The sequence below is a fragment of the Oryctolagus cuniculus genome, chromosome 20, assembly GCF_964237555.1.
Source record: "Oryctolagus cuniculus chromosome 20, mOryCun1.1, whole genome shotgun sequence".
Taxonomy (NCBI): Eukaryota; Metazoa; Chordata; class Mammalia; order Lagomorpha; family Leporidae; genus Oryctolagus; species Oryctolagus cuniculus.
Genome location: NC_091451.1, coordinates 46,628,726 through 46,643,009, shown reverse-complemented (window position 1 = coordinate 46,643,009; position 14,284 = coordinate 46,628,726). Strand labels below are relative to the sequence as shown.

The 14,284-nt window shown below is 55.5% G+C and overlaps 2 protein-coding genes and 1 non-coding gene across 4 annotated transcripts in view; 2 read left to right on the top strand and 1 right to left on the bottom strand.

Moving 5' to 3' along the window:
• TDRD9 (tudor domain containing 9) overlaps positions 1-14,284 on the bottom strand; it is an 84,372-nt gene that overhangs the window by 67,795 nt on the left and 2,293 nt on the right. For both annotated transcript variants that reach the window (XM_051834938.2, XM_051834939.2), the window contains exon 2: positions 904-1,004. In XM_051834938.2, the coding sequence (XP_051690898.2) occupies positions 904-1,004 (101 nt within the window). The remainder of the gene's footprint in view (positions 1-903; positions 1,005-14,284) is intronic.
• LOC127487897 (U6 spliceosomal RNA) lies at positions 4,382-4,486 on the top strand. Its single transcript, XR_007915165.1, has one exon. It is a non-coding gene; the product is annotated as a U6 spliceosomal RNA (small nuclear RNA).
• On the top strand, positions 11,294-13,285 carry RD3L (RD3 like). Its single transcript, XM_070065447.1, has 3 exons — positions 11,294-11,691; positions 12,060-12,365; positions 12,667-13,285. The coding sequence occupies exons 2-3, from the start codon at positions 12,067-12,069 to the stop codon at positions 12,914-12,916; spliced, it is 549 nt and encodes a 182-aa protein (XP_069921548.1). The 5' UTR covers positions 11,294-11,691; positions 12,060-12,066; the 3' UTR covers positions 12,917-13,285.

Here is a 14,284-nt window from a genome sequence, read left to right as displayed (position 1 = left end):
GGGTAAAGCCGTCACCTGCAGTGCCAGCATCCCTATGGCTACCAGTTCAAGACCTGGCTGCTCCACTTCCAATCCAGCTCTCTGCTATGGCCTGGGAAAGCAGTAGAAGATGACCCAAGTGCTTGGGCCCCCACACCTGCATGGGAAGACTGGGAGGAAGCTCCTGGCTCCCAGCTTAAGATCAGCGCAGCTCCAGACATTGTGGCCAATTGGGGAGTGAACCAGCGAATGAAGACCTTTCTCTCTCTCTCTCTCTCTCTCTGTCTCTGTCTCTTTCCTTCTCTCTGTGTAACTCTTTCAGAGAAATAAATAAATCTAAGACTTTCCACAAAAAAAATTTTTTTGACAGGCAGAGTGGACAGTGAGAGAGACAGAGAGAAAGGTCTTCCTTTGCCGTTGGTTCACCCCCCCAGTGGCTGCTGCGGCCAGTGCACCACGCTGATCTGAAGCCAGGAGCCAGGTGCTTCTCCTGGTCTCCCATGGGGTGCAGGGCCCAAGCACTTGGGTCATCTTCCACTGCACTCCCGGGCCACAGCAGAGAGCTGGACTGGAAGAGGGGCAACCAGGACAGAATCCGGCACCCCGACCGGGACTAGAACCCGGGGTGCCGGCGCCACAGGCAGAGGATTAGCCTATTGAGCCGCGGCGCCAGCCGTGCAATAACTTTATACGAAATATGACCAATAAAAAATACTGAAAGTAAAAATAAATAAATAACTTTCTAAAAAAGAGAACATTTGCAGCCTGTCACACAGTCAGCATCCCCACAAGATTCCAGAATTAGCCAGTAGTATGATCCCTTGCTTTGCCCCAAACAGCATACTGCTCAGAGGCGTGAGAACACAGCACGTGGCGCGGGACCGCTCGCCCGCCGAGCCTGAGCACTGAGAGCCGCCTGCTTACCTGGCCCGCCGGCTGGGTGGTCACGGCTGTCCAACTCCTGCGCCTCCAGCTGCCTGTATTTGCTGATGTACTCCGTTCCCGAGCGCCTCTGGCAGAGCGACCTGCAGGGACAGAGACTCAGGACACCACTGTCACGGAGCCACGAGACCCCCAGGTGCAGGGGGAGCTCCTGAAGTCATGGGAGGATGCAAATAATCCATGAGCAAAAGAAGTATGTTCAACTCACAGACGCAAATTAAAACCCTAGAACCCATCTGCCTACCCGTCCGGCTGGCAGACGAGCAGCCGTCCCGGATGCTGGTCAGGGGAGAGCGCTGAGCAGGTTCAAGCGCCTGCTCTAGAGGCCATCCGAGTGTCCACGAACCCTAAACCGCACGTCTCCTCCAGGGCGGCCCTGCTGCCCTCGCCCTTCCCGCGGGCGCTAGCTGCCGTCAACAGACACAGCAGAGACGCACATGCACCCCGAGCCCCAGCAGCACAGCACGCAGGGCGAGGCTCCGCCGGAAACGGTTCCCGGCCAGGAGACTGCGTCCTGGTGACTGCGGCGCGCGGCCCAGCGACACTGGCGAGGGTGGGCGGTGCAGGGAGAGCCAAGGAAGCCCCACACAGGGACATCCGCCGACAGGGACCGTTTTATAAAACGCCGCGCTCCACTCCTGCTACCGAAAACATCCAGGACATCAGGTGGAAACCCGTGGTGACACACACAGCGTGCTCCCAGCAACGAGGACGCCACCGACGTCTGTCCTGCAGGTCCTGCCGCCAGGGAACAGGCCGTGCAACGCTGCAGACGGCAGAACGTCCTTATGGGGGTGGCTGGGGCCCAGGGGAGGTCAGCTTCACATCAGCTGACGCGGGGAAGACCGCCCTCCCCGACTCACTTCACGAGTGGGGACACCCACCCTGTCCTGCTCCCAGATCTCAGAACTCCCGGTTCTGTCTGGTGACTCCAGGATGCAGAAGCAGCTCCCACCCTGGGACTCGGCCTTCAGCCCCCAACAGGAACTTACCCATCGGCTGCCCCCAGGCCCAGGCCCGCACTCAGCCTGAACTCACCGCCTACTGTCCTGCTTCTAACCATGCGGCTTGGCTGACCACAGGACTTCCAGGCCAACAGAACCACGTGACCTGGCTCTCCCGACACAGCTGACCTCCCACGTCTGCACACATCTCACAGCGTCCTGCCCTCACGCCTCCATTCATACCTTACAGGCTCTGTTCCTCTGCAGAACTCCAATATGCGTTGATGGCAGGCTATTCGTGGTGAGGTCTACTCTAGTCAAGGCCAACAGTCCTGTTGGCGTTCTTGTGCTAACTCTGCCTCGCTCTCCTCACTGACGCACTCAGCAAGTCACTCGGGCCCGCCTCACAGACGCTGCTCTGAACACGTGGGACAGGGCAGTAACCACCCAGCCTCCCTCACAGGCTCACAGTCCAGCTGCAGGAGAGAAGTCAGCTAAGTGAACAGAACGAGGCCCATTAGGTACGTGCAGAGAAAAGGCCGGGGGGAGATGGGGCAAGAAGGGCCTGGTGTTCAACAGGAAAGCCCGGTGACCTCGGGCAGAGCACAGCTCCTTCAGGGAAAAGCTCTTCTGACCAAGAACCCCGGAAAGCAGCACCCAGAGGCACCGGTGTGCCTGCCAGACACAGGCCAGCGAGCAGCAGGAGCCCACGGACAACGCTGAGCCCACGAGGTCTGGGGCGTCAGAGAAATAAAAAGCAAAGTCAGAATGGCTCTGAGGGCCCAGGGCACGCACGGCGCATGCTCTGGAGGGGCGGATGAGCCACCACCTGAGACCTGGAGGGGCAGACAGCAGCAGGCAGCCACAGCACCTCCAAACAGGACAGTCGGCCATCTTCCCCCTCCGCCATTAGCCGACCCAGCCAGAGAACACGCCAGAACACCCAGGCCTCCCTCACGGGGCAGGAAACGGGAGCCCATGCACTCTAAATAACAACATTCCCCTTTATTGTTCCCTTCTGCACGTGCCCCACTCCAGCCCAGAGGCCAGGCTGTGGCAGTGGCCATCTGGGGAGTGAACCTCCCTCCTCTCACTGCCTGGCCCACAGGGTGCATGCAGCCAGGGGCAGGAAGCGTAAGCCAGTGCAGGGCAGCCCCAGGGGACGGAGAGGCACCTTAGGGGTGGCAGGCAGGGAAGAGCCTAGGAAACAGACACCTAAAGCTGTTTATGACCGCTGGGGTTCAGGCCAGGCTGTGCCTCACATGTGACCCAAACAGCCACCAGGGACTTAGAGAACGGACAGCCTAGAGCACAGCTACACCTCTGAAACCTGCACCCACTGGCAACCACAGACCTAGAGAACGTCCAGCCTGGACACAGGGAGCCAGCTCTGCTCCACACAGCAAGACAGAACCGTAACACGATATCCACAGCGCCTCAGACAAGCACCAGAGTTACTAGGCAGCCTGGGCACCTGGAGCCTCGTGGGCCCCAGCTTCCCAGTCCGAGTGCCTGGGTCAGAATCCCAGCTCTGGCCAGCGCCGCGGCTCACTAGGCTAATCCTCCGCCTTGCAGCGCCGGCACACCGGGTTCTAGTCCCGGTCAGGGCACCGGATTCTGTCCTGGTTGCCCCTCTTCCAGGCCAGCTCTCTGCTGTAGCCAGGGAGTGCAGTGAAGGATGGCCCAGGTCCTTGGGCCCTGCACCCCATGGGAGACCAGGAGAAGCACCTGGCTCCTGCCTTCGGATCAGCGCGGTGCGCCGGCCACAGCGCACCAGCCGCGGTGGCCATTGGAGGGTGAACCAACGGCAAAGGAGGACCTTTCTCTCTATTCTCTCTCTCACTGTCCACTCTGCCTGAAGGGGGGGGGGGGGAGGATTCCAGCTCTGCCTCTGGTTTTAGTCGCCTGCTAACGCACACCCTGGATTCCCTGCCACCCGCCTGGTTCCCAGGTTTGAACTGTTCCAGCCCCAGCTGTTACGGGCCTTCAGGGAGGAAGCAGTGAACGCAGAATCTCTCTCTGTCCATTGGTCTCTTCCTATTACTCTCTTTCCTTTTAAATAAATTTTCAAAAGTTTTTGAAAAAAAAAATTCTCATGAATCAGTAACATCTGAACAATCCCACAAGAAAGTGATTTTTAACTTAAAAAGTGAACGTGAGGAGCCAGCCTTGTGGCGAGCCATGACTGCAGTGCTGGCATCCCATATGGGCGCCAGTTCGAGACCCGGTTGCTCTACCTCCGACCCAGCTGATGCGCCGGGGAAACAGCAGAATGTGGCCCGAGTGCCCGGGCTCCTGTACCCATGCAAGATTCAGAAGCACTGGGCTCCTGGCTCTGGCCTGGCCCAGCCCTGGCTGTTGGGGCCATTTGGGGAGCAAACCAGCAGATGGAAGACCTCTCTCTTCCTCTCTCCATGTAACTCTTTCAAAAAAGTAAATAAATCCTAAAAAAAAAAAAAAAAAAAAAAAAAGTAGTAGTAAATGTGTTAAAGAGGAAATATTGAAAAATCAGTTTAGTGGTCACTTCAGCAGCACATATACTAAGACTGAAATGATACAGACAAAATTAGCACAGCCGCTGCTCAAGGGTGACATGTGAATATCACGTACTCCACATTTTTCTCTTTATACAAACAAAAAACCTGACATCAGGGGCCGGCGCTCTGGCCTAGCGGGTAAAGCCCCACCTGCAGTGCCAGCATCCCATATGGGTGCCAGTTCAAGTCCCAGCTGCTCCTCTTCCAATCCAGCTTCCTGCTGATGGATTGGAAAAGCAGCAGAAGATGGTCCAAGTGCTTGGGGCCCAGCACCCACATGGGAGACCCGGAAGAAGCTCCTGGCTCCGCTCCAGCTGTTGTGGCCATCTGGGGAGTGAACCAGCAGATGGAAGATCTCTCTCTCTCTGCCTCTCTGTAACTCTGCATTTCAAATAAATAAATCTTTAAAAAAAAAAAAAAAAACTGACATCATAGCTTCTCCTCGTTAATGGTATCTTGTTCATTTTTAATATAAACACAGAAAACATGAAGTCTACCACGTTAGCCACTTTTAAATGCACATTTCAGTGGTCTGAAACCCATTCACAACCTGTAGCCATCACCACCGTCCAACACATAACTCTTCCATCTCGTAACACTCAAACTCAGTCCCCACTAAACGCGAACTCCCCCTCCCCTCTCCCCCAGCCAACAACCTCCGTGCAGCCTCCCTTCTCCTCCCTGACTGTGAGGGTCTCGGCGCCTGCAGTCGGGGGACGGGGGACGGGGTGGGGAGGGGGTGTCCCACGGCCGCGCTCTGCGGCCGCCTGCTTCCCTCAGCAGTGTCCTGCAGGTTCGTCGCCGGCAGCACACATCAGGACACTCTCGCGTTCTGAGATGGCGCCACCACCCACTGGACGGGCAGACGGCACTCCCCAAACACTCCCAGCCGTGGACACCTGGCTGCTTTGTGTGACTGTGGCACAGACACCTCTCCAAGGCGCACTTCCAACCCTGCGGCGTGCACCCAGAGGAAGTGCGGCTCACCCAGGGATGCTGCGTTTCACTTTTCAAGGCAGCGCCAGTGCTCCACGGCAGCTTCTCATCCCCCCTCCCCACAGTGCACCACAGCCCCAGCACTCACTGTCGTCCTCCGCGTGAGAAGGAGCGTCTTCCCCCGGCTGTGACTTCGTCTCCCAGGAGTAGCAACACTGAGCACGTCCTCACTTACCAGCACCGGGTACCTCCCGGGGGACCAGCTTCTCAGATCCCTGACCCCTTTCCAGCCAGGCTTTTCCTCATCGTGGAGTCTGGAGAGCTCCCCATACGCTCTGTGCACGACTCCGTAACGAGAGGGGGGTTGCACATAGTCTCATTCTAAGCTCCCTCTGCACTGTCGACAGTGTCTTCTGATGCACACATCTTAAAAAACTCCCACAACGTCTGATTCTTCTAGTTCTCCTTGTGTTGCCCTCAGCTTCACACTCAAGAAATCACCACCAAACATGAGCGCAAAGTCATGAGCTCTCGCCCCAGGTTTCTTCCAAGAGCTTCACAGCTCTAGGTCTTACGTCCGGACTTTCCATCCACTTGGAGCCAATTCTCCTCGTAAGGTAAAGGTCCAACTACACTCTTGTGCCTGTGGATATCGCTTTCCTGGCACCGTGTGAAGACTGCCCCTCCCTCACGAAGTGGCCGTGGCCTCCACTAAAAGCCACCTGAGCACATCTGCGCTCTAGCCCCGTCCACTGGTCCACGCATCCTCATGGCGGCACCACACTGTTCTCATCATTTCAGTCTGCAACCAGAAAGTGACCTTCCGCTTGGGTCTTCTTCAGGACTGTTTGACTGTTGGGGATCCCTTGGTATTCTACATGAATTTGAGACAGGTACGTTGTTATTTCTAAACAAGTCACTGGGACTCTGAAAGAAAACACTGAATCTACAGGTTGCACTGAGTGGTGGCAGCTGTTGACGACATGTCTTCCGATCAGACACAGGATGTCCTTCCACTTGTTTCCCTGCTTCTTCGTCTCTTTGGGCAGTTTTCTGCTTTCTGACTTCTCAGGTCAATTCCTAAGGCTCCATTCTCTGCTATCACAAACGGGATGCCGTCTATCATTTCCTTCTCAGGTTTCTCACTGCTCATGTCTCGGAATGCATCAGTTTTTATGTGCTGACTTTTTAGTGTATTCCTGTGTCAAACTCACTCATGAGGGTTTTTTGTTTGTTTTTTAAGATTTATTTACTGGGGTGTCGGGGGGAGGCCAGCGCCATGGCACAGGTTAATCCTCCACCTGCGGCACCGGCATCCCATATGGGTACCGGTTCTAGTCCCGCCTGCTCCTCTTCCAAGCCAGCTCTCTGCTGTGGCCTGGGAAAGCAGTGGAAGATGGGCCAAGTCCTTGGGTCCCTGCACCCACATGGGAGACCAGGAAGAAGCTCCTGGCTCCCAGCTTTGAATCGGCGGGGCTCCGCCTGTTGCAGCCATTTGGGGAGTGAACCAATGGATGGAAGACTTTTCTGTCTCTTCCTCTCACTTTCTGTAACTCTACCTCTCAAATAAATAAATAAAATCTTAAAAAAAAAAAAAAAAAGATTTATTTACTGGAGCCAGCACTGTGACACAGCAGGTAAAGCTGTTACCTGCAGTGCTGACATCCCATATGGGCATCAGTTCTAGTCCCAGCTGCTCCATTTCCGTTCCAGCTCTCTGCTGTGACCTGGGAAAGTAGCAGAAGATGGTCCAAGTCCTTGGGCCCCTGCACCCACGTGGGAGACCCGGAAGAAGCTCCTGGCTCCTGGCTTTGGATCAGCCCAGCCCCAACGACTGCAGCTATTTGCAGGGTGAACCAGTGAATGGAAGACATCTCTGTATCTCCCCTGCCCTGTTACTCTACCTTTCAAAATGAATCTTTAAAAAAAAAAAAAAAAAAAGATTGATTGCTTTAAAGTCAGAGTTACACAGAGAGGAGGAGACAGAGAGAGGGAGGGAGAGGGAGGAAGAGATCTTTAATCCATTGGTTCATTCCCCAGATGACTACAGCTGAGCCAGAGCCAGGAGCCAGGAGCTTCTTCCAGGTCTCCCAAGCAGGTAGCAGGAGCCCAGGCACTTAGGCTGTCTTCCACTGCTTTCCCAGGTGCATTAGCAGGGAGCTGGATCAGAAGTGGAGCAGCTGGACTCAAACAAGCACCCTTATGGGAAGCCAGCGTCACAGGCAGTGGCTTTACCAGCTCCATGACACCGAACACAATCCTGTTTGAATCTGACGCATGGCTCCATTCTGACACTGACAAGTTTGAATCTGACATGTGGCTCCATCTTGACAGTGACAACTTTCACAATTTCTTCTCCTGGCCCAGCTGCTCTGACTAGAACTTTCTGTACCACATTGAAAAAAGTGAATGCAGGCATCCTTGCTCCATTCCTGACATTAGGGAGAAAGCTTTCAGTCCTTCAACAGAGACTATGACATCAGTTGTTTGATTTTCACAAATGATTTTTATTAGGTGAATAGTTTCCTTCTATTCCTAGCCTGTTGAGTGTGTTTATAAAAAGAGCCCCAGGCCGGCGCCGTGGCTCACTAGGCTAATCCTCCGCCTGCGGCACCGGCACCCCGGGTTCTAGTCCAGGTCAGGGCGCTGGATTCTGTCCCAGTTGCTCCTCTTCCAGTCCAGCTCTCTGCTGTGGCCTGGGAGTGCAGTGAAGGATGGCCCAAGTGCTTGGGCCCTGCACCCGCATGGGAGACCAGGAGAAGCACCTGGCTCCTGGTTTCAGATCAGTGTGGTGCGCCGGCCACAGCACACCGGCCACAGTGGCCATTGGAGGGTGAACCAACGGCAAAGGAAGACCTTTCTCTCTCTCTCTCACTGACCACTCTGCCTGTCAAAAAACAAAAACAAAAACAAAACAAAACGGCCCCAAAGAAATGTGGTTTTTAACTCTAGAAAAATGAACCAGGGGCCAGCACTGTGGCGCAGCGGGTTAAAGCCCTGGCCTGCAGTGCCAGCATCCCATATGGGTGCCAGTTCTAGTACTGGTTGCTCCTCTTCCAGTCTAGCTCTCTGCTATGGCCTGGGAAAGCAGTAGAAGATGGCCCATATCCTTGGGCCCCTGCACCCACATGGGAGACCTAGAGGAGGCTCCTGGCTCCTGGCTTTGGAATGGCGCAGCTCTGGCTGTTGTAGCCACCTAGGGAGTGAACCAGTGGATGGAAGACCTCTCTCTCTGTCTCTACCTCTCTCTGTAACTCTTTCAAATAAATAAAATAAATCTTTAAAAAAAATGAACCAATAATCTGGAACTTTTTTTAATGCAGTTTTAATTTTTTACTTTATTTATTTGAAAGGCAGAGAGACATGCAGAGATCTCCCATTCGCTGGTTCATCCCCCAATTGCCCACAACAGCCACGGCTGGGCCAGTCCAAAGTCAAGAGCCCTGAACTCAATCTGGGTCTCCCATGTGGACCGCAGGGACTGAACCACCCGAGCCAGCACCTACTGCCTCCCAAGTACACCTGAGAAGGAAGCCGGGTCACACGCGCGTCTCCCAGGAGCACATGAGCAGGAGGCCGGGTCACACGCGCGTCTCCCAGGTGCGCACGAGCAGGAGGCCGGGTCACACGCGCGTCTCCCAGGTGCGCACGAGCAGGAGGCCGGGTCACACGCGCGTCTCCCAGGTGCGCACGAGCAGGAGGCCGGGTCACACGCGCGTCTCCCAGGTGCACATGAGCAGGAGGCCGGGTCACACGTGCAGCCAGGGCTGAAACCCAGCACTGACAATGGGCGCACACATCCCAGCAGGGTCTTAACTGCTACGTCAGACAGGCGTCCTCAAACGAGGTGCTGCTGAGTTTTCAGGAAAGAACAGGTGTGTAAGAACACACAAAGCACAAAGCCCAGTTTGAGTTCCCCCACAAAGTCCCTTCCGTGGTCTGGAGCTGCAGGAGGAATTCGCCGTCAGGCATCTGTCTGCTGCGTGCGGCCCCTCCAGGCGTCTGTCCGCTGCGTGCGGCCCCCTTCGAGGTGTCTGTCCGCTACGTGCCGCCCCTTCGAGGTGTCTGTCCGCTGCGTGCGGCCCCCTCCAGGCGTCTGTCCGCTGCGTGCCGCCCCTCCGAGGTGTCTGTCCGCTGCGTGCCGCCCCTCCGAGGTGTCTGTCCGCTGCATGCGGCCCCCTCCAGGCGTCTGTCCGCTGCGTGTGGCCCTCTCTGCCTCTGCTCTCCAGCGCTGTTAGAGCCTCACCTGGCCTCTCTTCTCCCAGAGCCCTGTTCCTCCGGCTGCTCCTCCTGCGGTCACCCGTGATCGAGCACAGCGTGCCTGCTTCACCCACGGCTCCCAGTGCTCACACACTGGAAAGCGCGACGCCAGCTCCACTCTCCTCCAGTGGACGGATCTCACATCCCACTGCACCTGGCACCGCGAGGCAAGGACTCACGCCTACTGTGACAGCACTCCCCCCAGCGGCCCCCTGCAGCTGCAGGCGCTCGCGGAGTGCCTGGGTTCAACTGCCAGCTCTGGTCCTGACTCCAGCCTCCTGACCACACACACCCTGCAGGTGCCCGTGATGGCTCAAGTATTGGAGTCCCAGCACCATGTGGAGACCTGGGTGCAGTTCCTGGTTCCTGACTTTGGCTTGGCCCAGCCCTGGTCATCACGGGTGTGATGACCAGGGTGTGAACCAGAAGATGCGAGCTCTCCCTCTGCCTCTTTGTCTCTATATCTGCCCCTCAGATACATTAAAAAAAAATCACAGTGCAGCTGGCACTGAGGCACAGTGAATTAAGCTGCAGCCTGCAGCACTGGTATCTTTTTTTTCTGACAGGCAGAGTGGACAGTGAGAGAAAGAGAGACAGAGAGAAAGGTCTTCCTTTTGCCGTTGGTTTACCCTCCAATGGCTGCCACAGCCGGTGCGCTGCGCTGATCCGAAGCCAGGAGCCAGGTGCTTCTCCTGGTCTCCCACACAGGTGCAGGGCCCAAGCACTTGGGCTATTCTCCACTGCCTTCCCGGGCCACAGCAGAGAGCTAGACTGGAAGAGGAGCAACCGGGACAGAATCCAGCGCTCCAACCGGGACTAGAACCCGGGGTACCTGCGCCACAGACAGAGGATTAGCCAAGTGAGCCGCAGCGCCAGCCAGCACTGGTATCTCATATGGACACTGGTTCAAGTCCCAGCTGCTCCACTCCCTATCCAGCCCCCTGCTAATGGACCTGGAAAACCGCTGACGACGGCCCAAGTACTTGAGCCCCTGCACCCACTTGGAAGACCCGGAAGAAGCTCCTGGCTCCTGGCTTCAGCCTGGCCCAGCCATTTAGGGAGTGAACCAGCAGATGAAGATCTGTCTCTCTTTCTCTAAGTCTACCTTTCAAATAAATAAATAAATCTTAAAAAAAAAATCACAGTGACTCTATTGCCACCTCTGCTTTTGAATAGCCACTTTGTAACTGTCTGAAATGGAAACACAGTATCAGAACACACGAACTTAAGCCGCATTTTACTCAGGGTCTCTGTGCTCTGTTCCTGGTAACTCAGTGCCACCTTGTCATCTGTCTTCAGAGACACAGTTTATTTAAAGTCACCTCTTCAAGTGCTTCTAATAGCCTGTAGCATTCAACGTCTCAAAGAGAAATGTCCTGACCATTAGGCAAGAAAAAGCCCACGCGAACACAGGATGCAATGCCGCTAACTACCTCACGGGGACGGACGCACCTTCCTTCCCATTTTGCTCAACCACCACAGCCTTCTCAGGACACGGGCTTCGCACAGCCAAGTCTGATCTCTTTCTCCTGCGTTCATTAGAGGGGACAGTGACCTGGCTTCTAGGCGGCCTGAAAGTTAAGCTGAAGAATAAAAGCAACATGGTTATTTTTAGAGCTCTACAGGCACCAACACACAGCACTAACTGTGCCCTACAGCTACGCACAGCCCAGCAGCACAGCAGGCGGCAGCGTCCAGTTCAGCCGGGAGCGCATGCGGGGCGCTCGCTCAGCCGGCCGCTCCCCGTTTCCCTGCCAAAGACACGTCCGAATGCATTTAGGACCAGCCTCCACAGCTGCCGGCGTGTTTCCTAAACAGACTGGCTACGTCCGAAGGTGGACGGTTACATAATCTGTGAAGATTAGTAGTTATTCCTGTCACTTCCTCGAGCTTACTGAGAGGTGAACTAGTGAGCACTCGCTCCAGACGAAGACATCGCAACCTCGTTCCTAACAGAGATTCACTCCAAACGCAGTCTCAGTGGGCCAGCAGGCTCTTCCCTTCCGCGGCCGACACACCCAGGGGGACAGGACAGGCGCGGTGAGGCCCGGCTCCCGCCCGCGCGTGTGCGCTGAGCCCAGCGAGCAGCCAGGGTAAGTGCGAAGCTTTTCTATGAAAGCGCAAATCGAACTGCAGACCGCTCTCCTCACACACGGCTGGTTTAGACCTTCCGCCTAAGAGCCCGCAGGAGCAAGTCTGTGATTTCAGAAGCGGTCTCTCTGTGGACTGTGTCTGATTCTGTACATTTAATTTCTGCTTAGCTCCAGAAAAGTGTTTTCAAAGCCTGGATCTGGCACTGACCTAGTTAGAAATGAAGACTTCAATCCATGTTCTGACCTTATTCTGACCTGCATATTCAGCAGCAGGGGAACTTCATGTGTTCAACTTTATGTGAATAAACCAATAAACTCATCAGAACTGTACGTTTTATGCAAATAAACAAGTGATGCTATTTCCACAGGCTGACGATGCCACTCTTTGGCTGGATGAAGTGGCCCAAGGCGGACGCCTACAAAGCCACAGCCAACGCTGGCTCGGACGCAGCAACGCAGACCCTGCTTCGGGAGCTAACGTGGCACCTGAAGGAACGAGAGAGGTTCATCCAAGAGATCGAAAATGAGCAAAAAGGGAAGAAAGCAGGCGTGGACTGCAACTGGCTGAGAAGCCACCAGAGTCCCCACGCGGCCATCCCAGCCACTGAACAGAGACAACTCGAAGTCCTCTGCTCCCAAGTGCAGGCCTGCCAAACCGCAGCTGTGCTCAGCAGGTAAAGCCGTGGCCGTCCCGACCCCTCCCCGCACACTCGGACGCACGCCAGTCCAGCCTGTCAGTCCCACCGCACACACCAGACACCCAGCCACCAAAACCCCTAGCGAGCTGCACAAGTGCACCTGGGGGCGTCTTACTGGCAGGAAACGGCGTATTACAATCACAGCTCCTTTACTACAAGTATAGTTTTAAGGCAAAGTCAGGTATCAACGCAGAATTCCATTATCTGAGCTGTATTCAGGAGATACAGGAACACAACAAATTCTCTGAACTGAATGTTGGTTACCCATTTCCCCTAGATTTCGAGAAGTTTTGGCAGAAAATGATGTATTGCCGTGGGAAATAGTCTACATCTTCAAGCAGGTCCTGAGAGATTTCCTGAGTGCCGCTGGCAGAGGGGGCGCCCCCGGGGGTCTGCAGGCGCCCTCGGGGGCCGGCAAGGAGGAAATACCCACCATCTCAAGTTACGTGGACAAAGACACACAGAGCAGGTACCTGGCGCTCTCTCGCGGAACGTGGAGCCTGCCGCAGCCTCACCCGCGCAGTTAAGCCACCGGCAGCCGAGCGGTGTCTACAGCCACCGAGAGCACGCGCCTCCGGGACAGCAACGGCCTCTGCCTCTGTCGCGAGGTCAGAAGCGGCCCCGACTGCAGCGCTCCCTTCTAAGATGCTCTAAGCACACTACGCTTTCCCTGAACGGTAGGCACTTAGCTAAAACGTGTCCCGGTATCTAGAGTGTGCAGTATTTCCTTGTACTCAGACACCTCTCCAGGAACTACGGCAACCTTACCTGCTATGCGGTTTGGAATCCTACGTGGGACAGGGTGAAGCTGGACTGTTATTCTAACAGAAGCTATGGGTAGAATAAAATGGTTAATGTGGATCTTATCTTTACAATAAAAACGGAAATGAAGCCAACAGCCCACTGCATGATTTCGTTCTCAGCAGGGACGGGAGACCAGGGCGCTGGATCTCCGCCGCAGGCTCCTTCCCGCCACACTCTTATCTCAGTGCTAAGTTAAGTGCAATAAACGCAGCTCCACAACACAACACGCCAGCAAAACACACGGACCGGAGCGTCAGCAGCTGCCACTCTCAAAAGCAGAAGCTGAATCTCTGCCACACCAGGTGAAGTAGCAGAAGTCAGCACTCCAGCTGCACTCAACGCAGGACCGGAGAGGACGACCAGGACGCCGCCTGCAGTGCCCGCGGGGGCCTGGCTCCTGACAATGACCCGGGGCGGCAGCGGACGGCGAGTCCTCCTCGTGCCCCTGCCACCCACGAGGGTCACTCGGGGCTCCAGGCTCCTGGCTTCAGCCTGTCGCAGACTCAGCTGCCGTGGGCGTTTGGGGAATGGATGGCAGGAAATCTGTCAACAAAAATTAATTAACAAAAAGCAGGAAACGATGCATGAGTTGGGTTTTTTGACACAGTGCGAGCCTTCACCACTCTCAAAGCTAAATCCAAAAACCTGAGCCTGTGTTAGGAGGCTGCTTTGCCTTCCCCTAAAAATAAAGCAAGACTACAATTAAATATCCACTCAAAAAAAAAAAAAAAAAAAAAAAAAAAAACACTTCGCTTTTTCTCTGCTTTCCTGGCCAGTTCCTATAACATTCAGCTGCCCTCAATTTCGACTTAAACCCCACTGTGTAACACTCCTACTGATGCCGCTGGCTGGGCGCACAGGGCACGCGCCCCTCCCGGGAGTCAGGCACGCAGGCTGGGAGCGACTGTGCATAGAACGAGGTCTGAGGTCTGGCATTGTAAGAGCCAGGACCGGGATCTGCGGAGGCAGCTCACTCACTACCAGCGCCCCTGCTGTGCCGGGCGGGCACTGCACTGAGAGGCAGAGTGAGGGGCCCAGACCCTCGCTAAACCCCTGCACGGGGAGCACAGCCCAGGAAAACAACTCACGGA

Excerpts from the sequence above, each read along its gene's own strand:
- RD3L (XM_070065447.1), top strand. The coding sequence starts at position 12,067 with ATGCCACTCTTTGGCTGGATGAAGTGGCCCAAGGCGGACGCCTACAAA. Across the intron at positions 12,366-12,666 it reads ACCGCAGCTGTGCTCAGCAG|ATTTCGAGAAGTTTTGGCAG; the intron begins GTAAAGCCGTGG and ends CATTTCCCCTAG.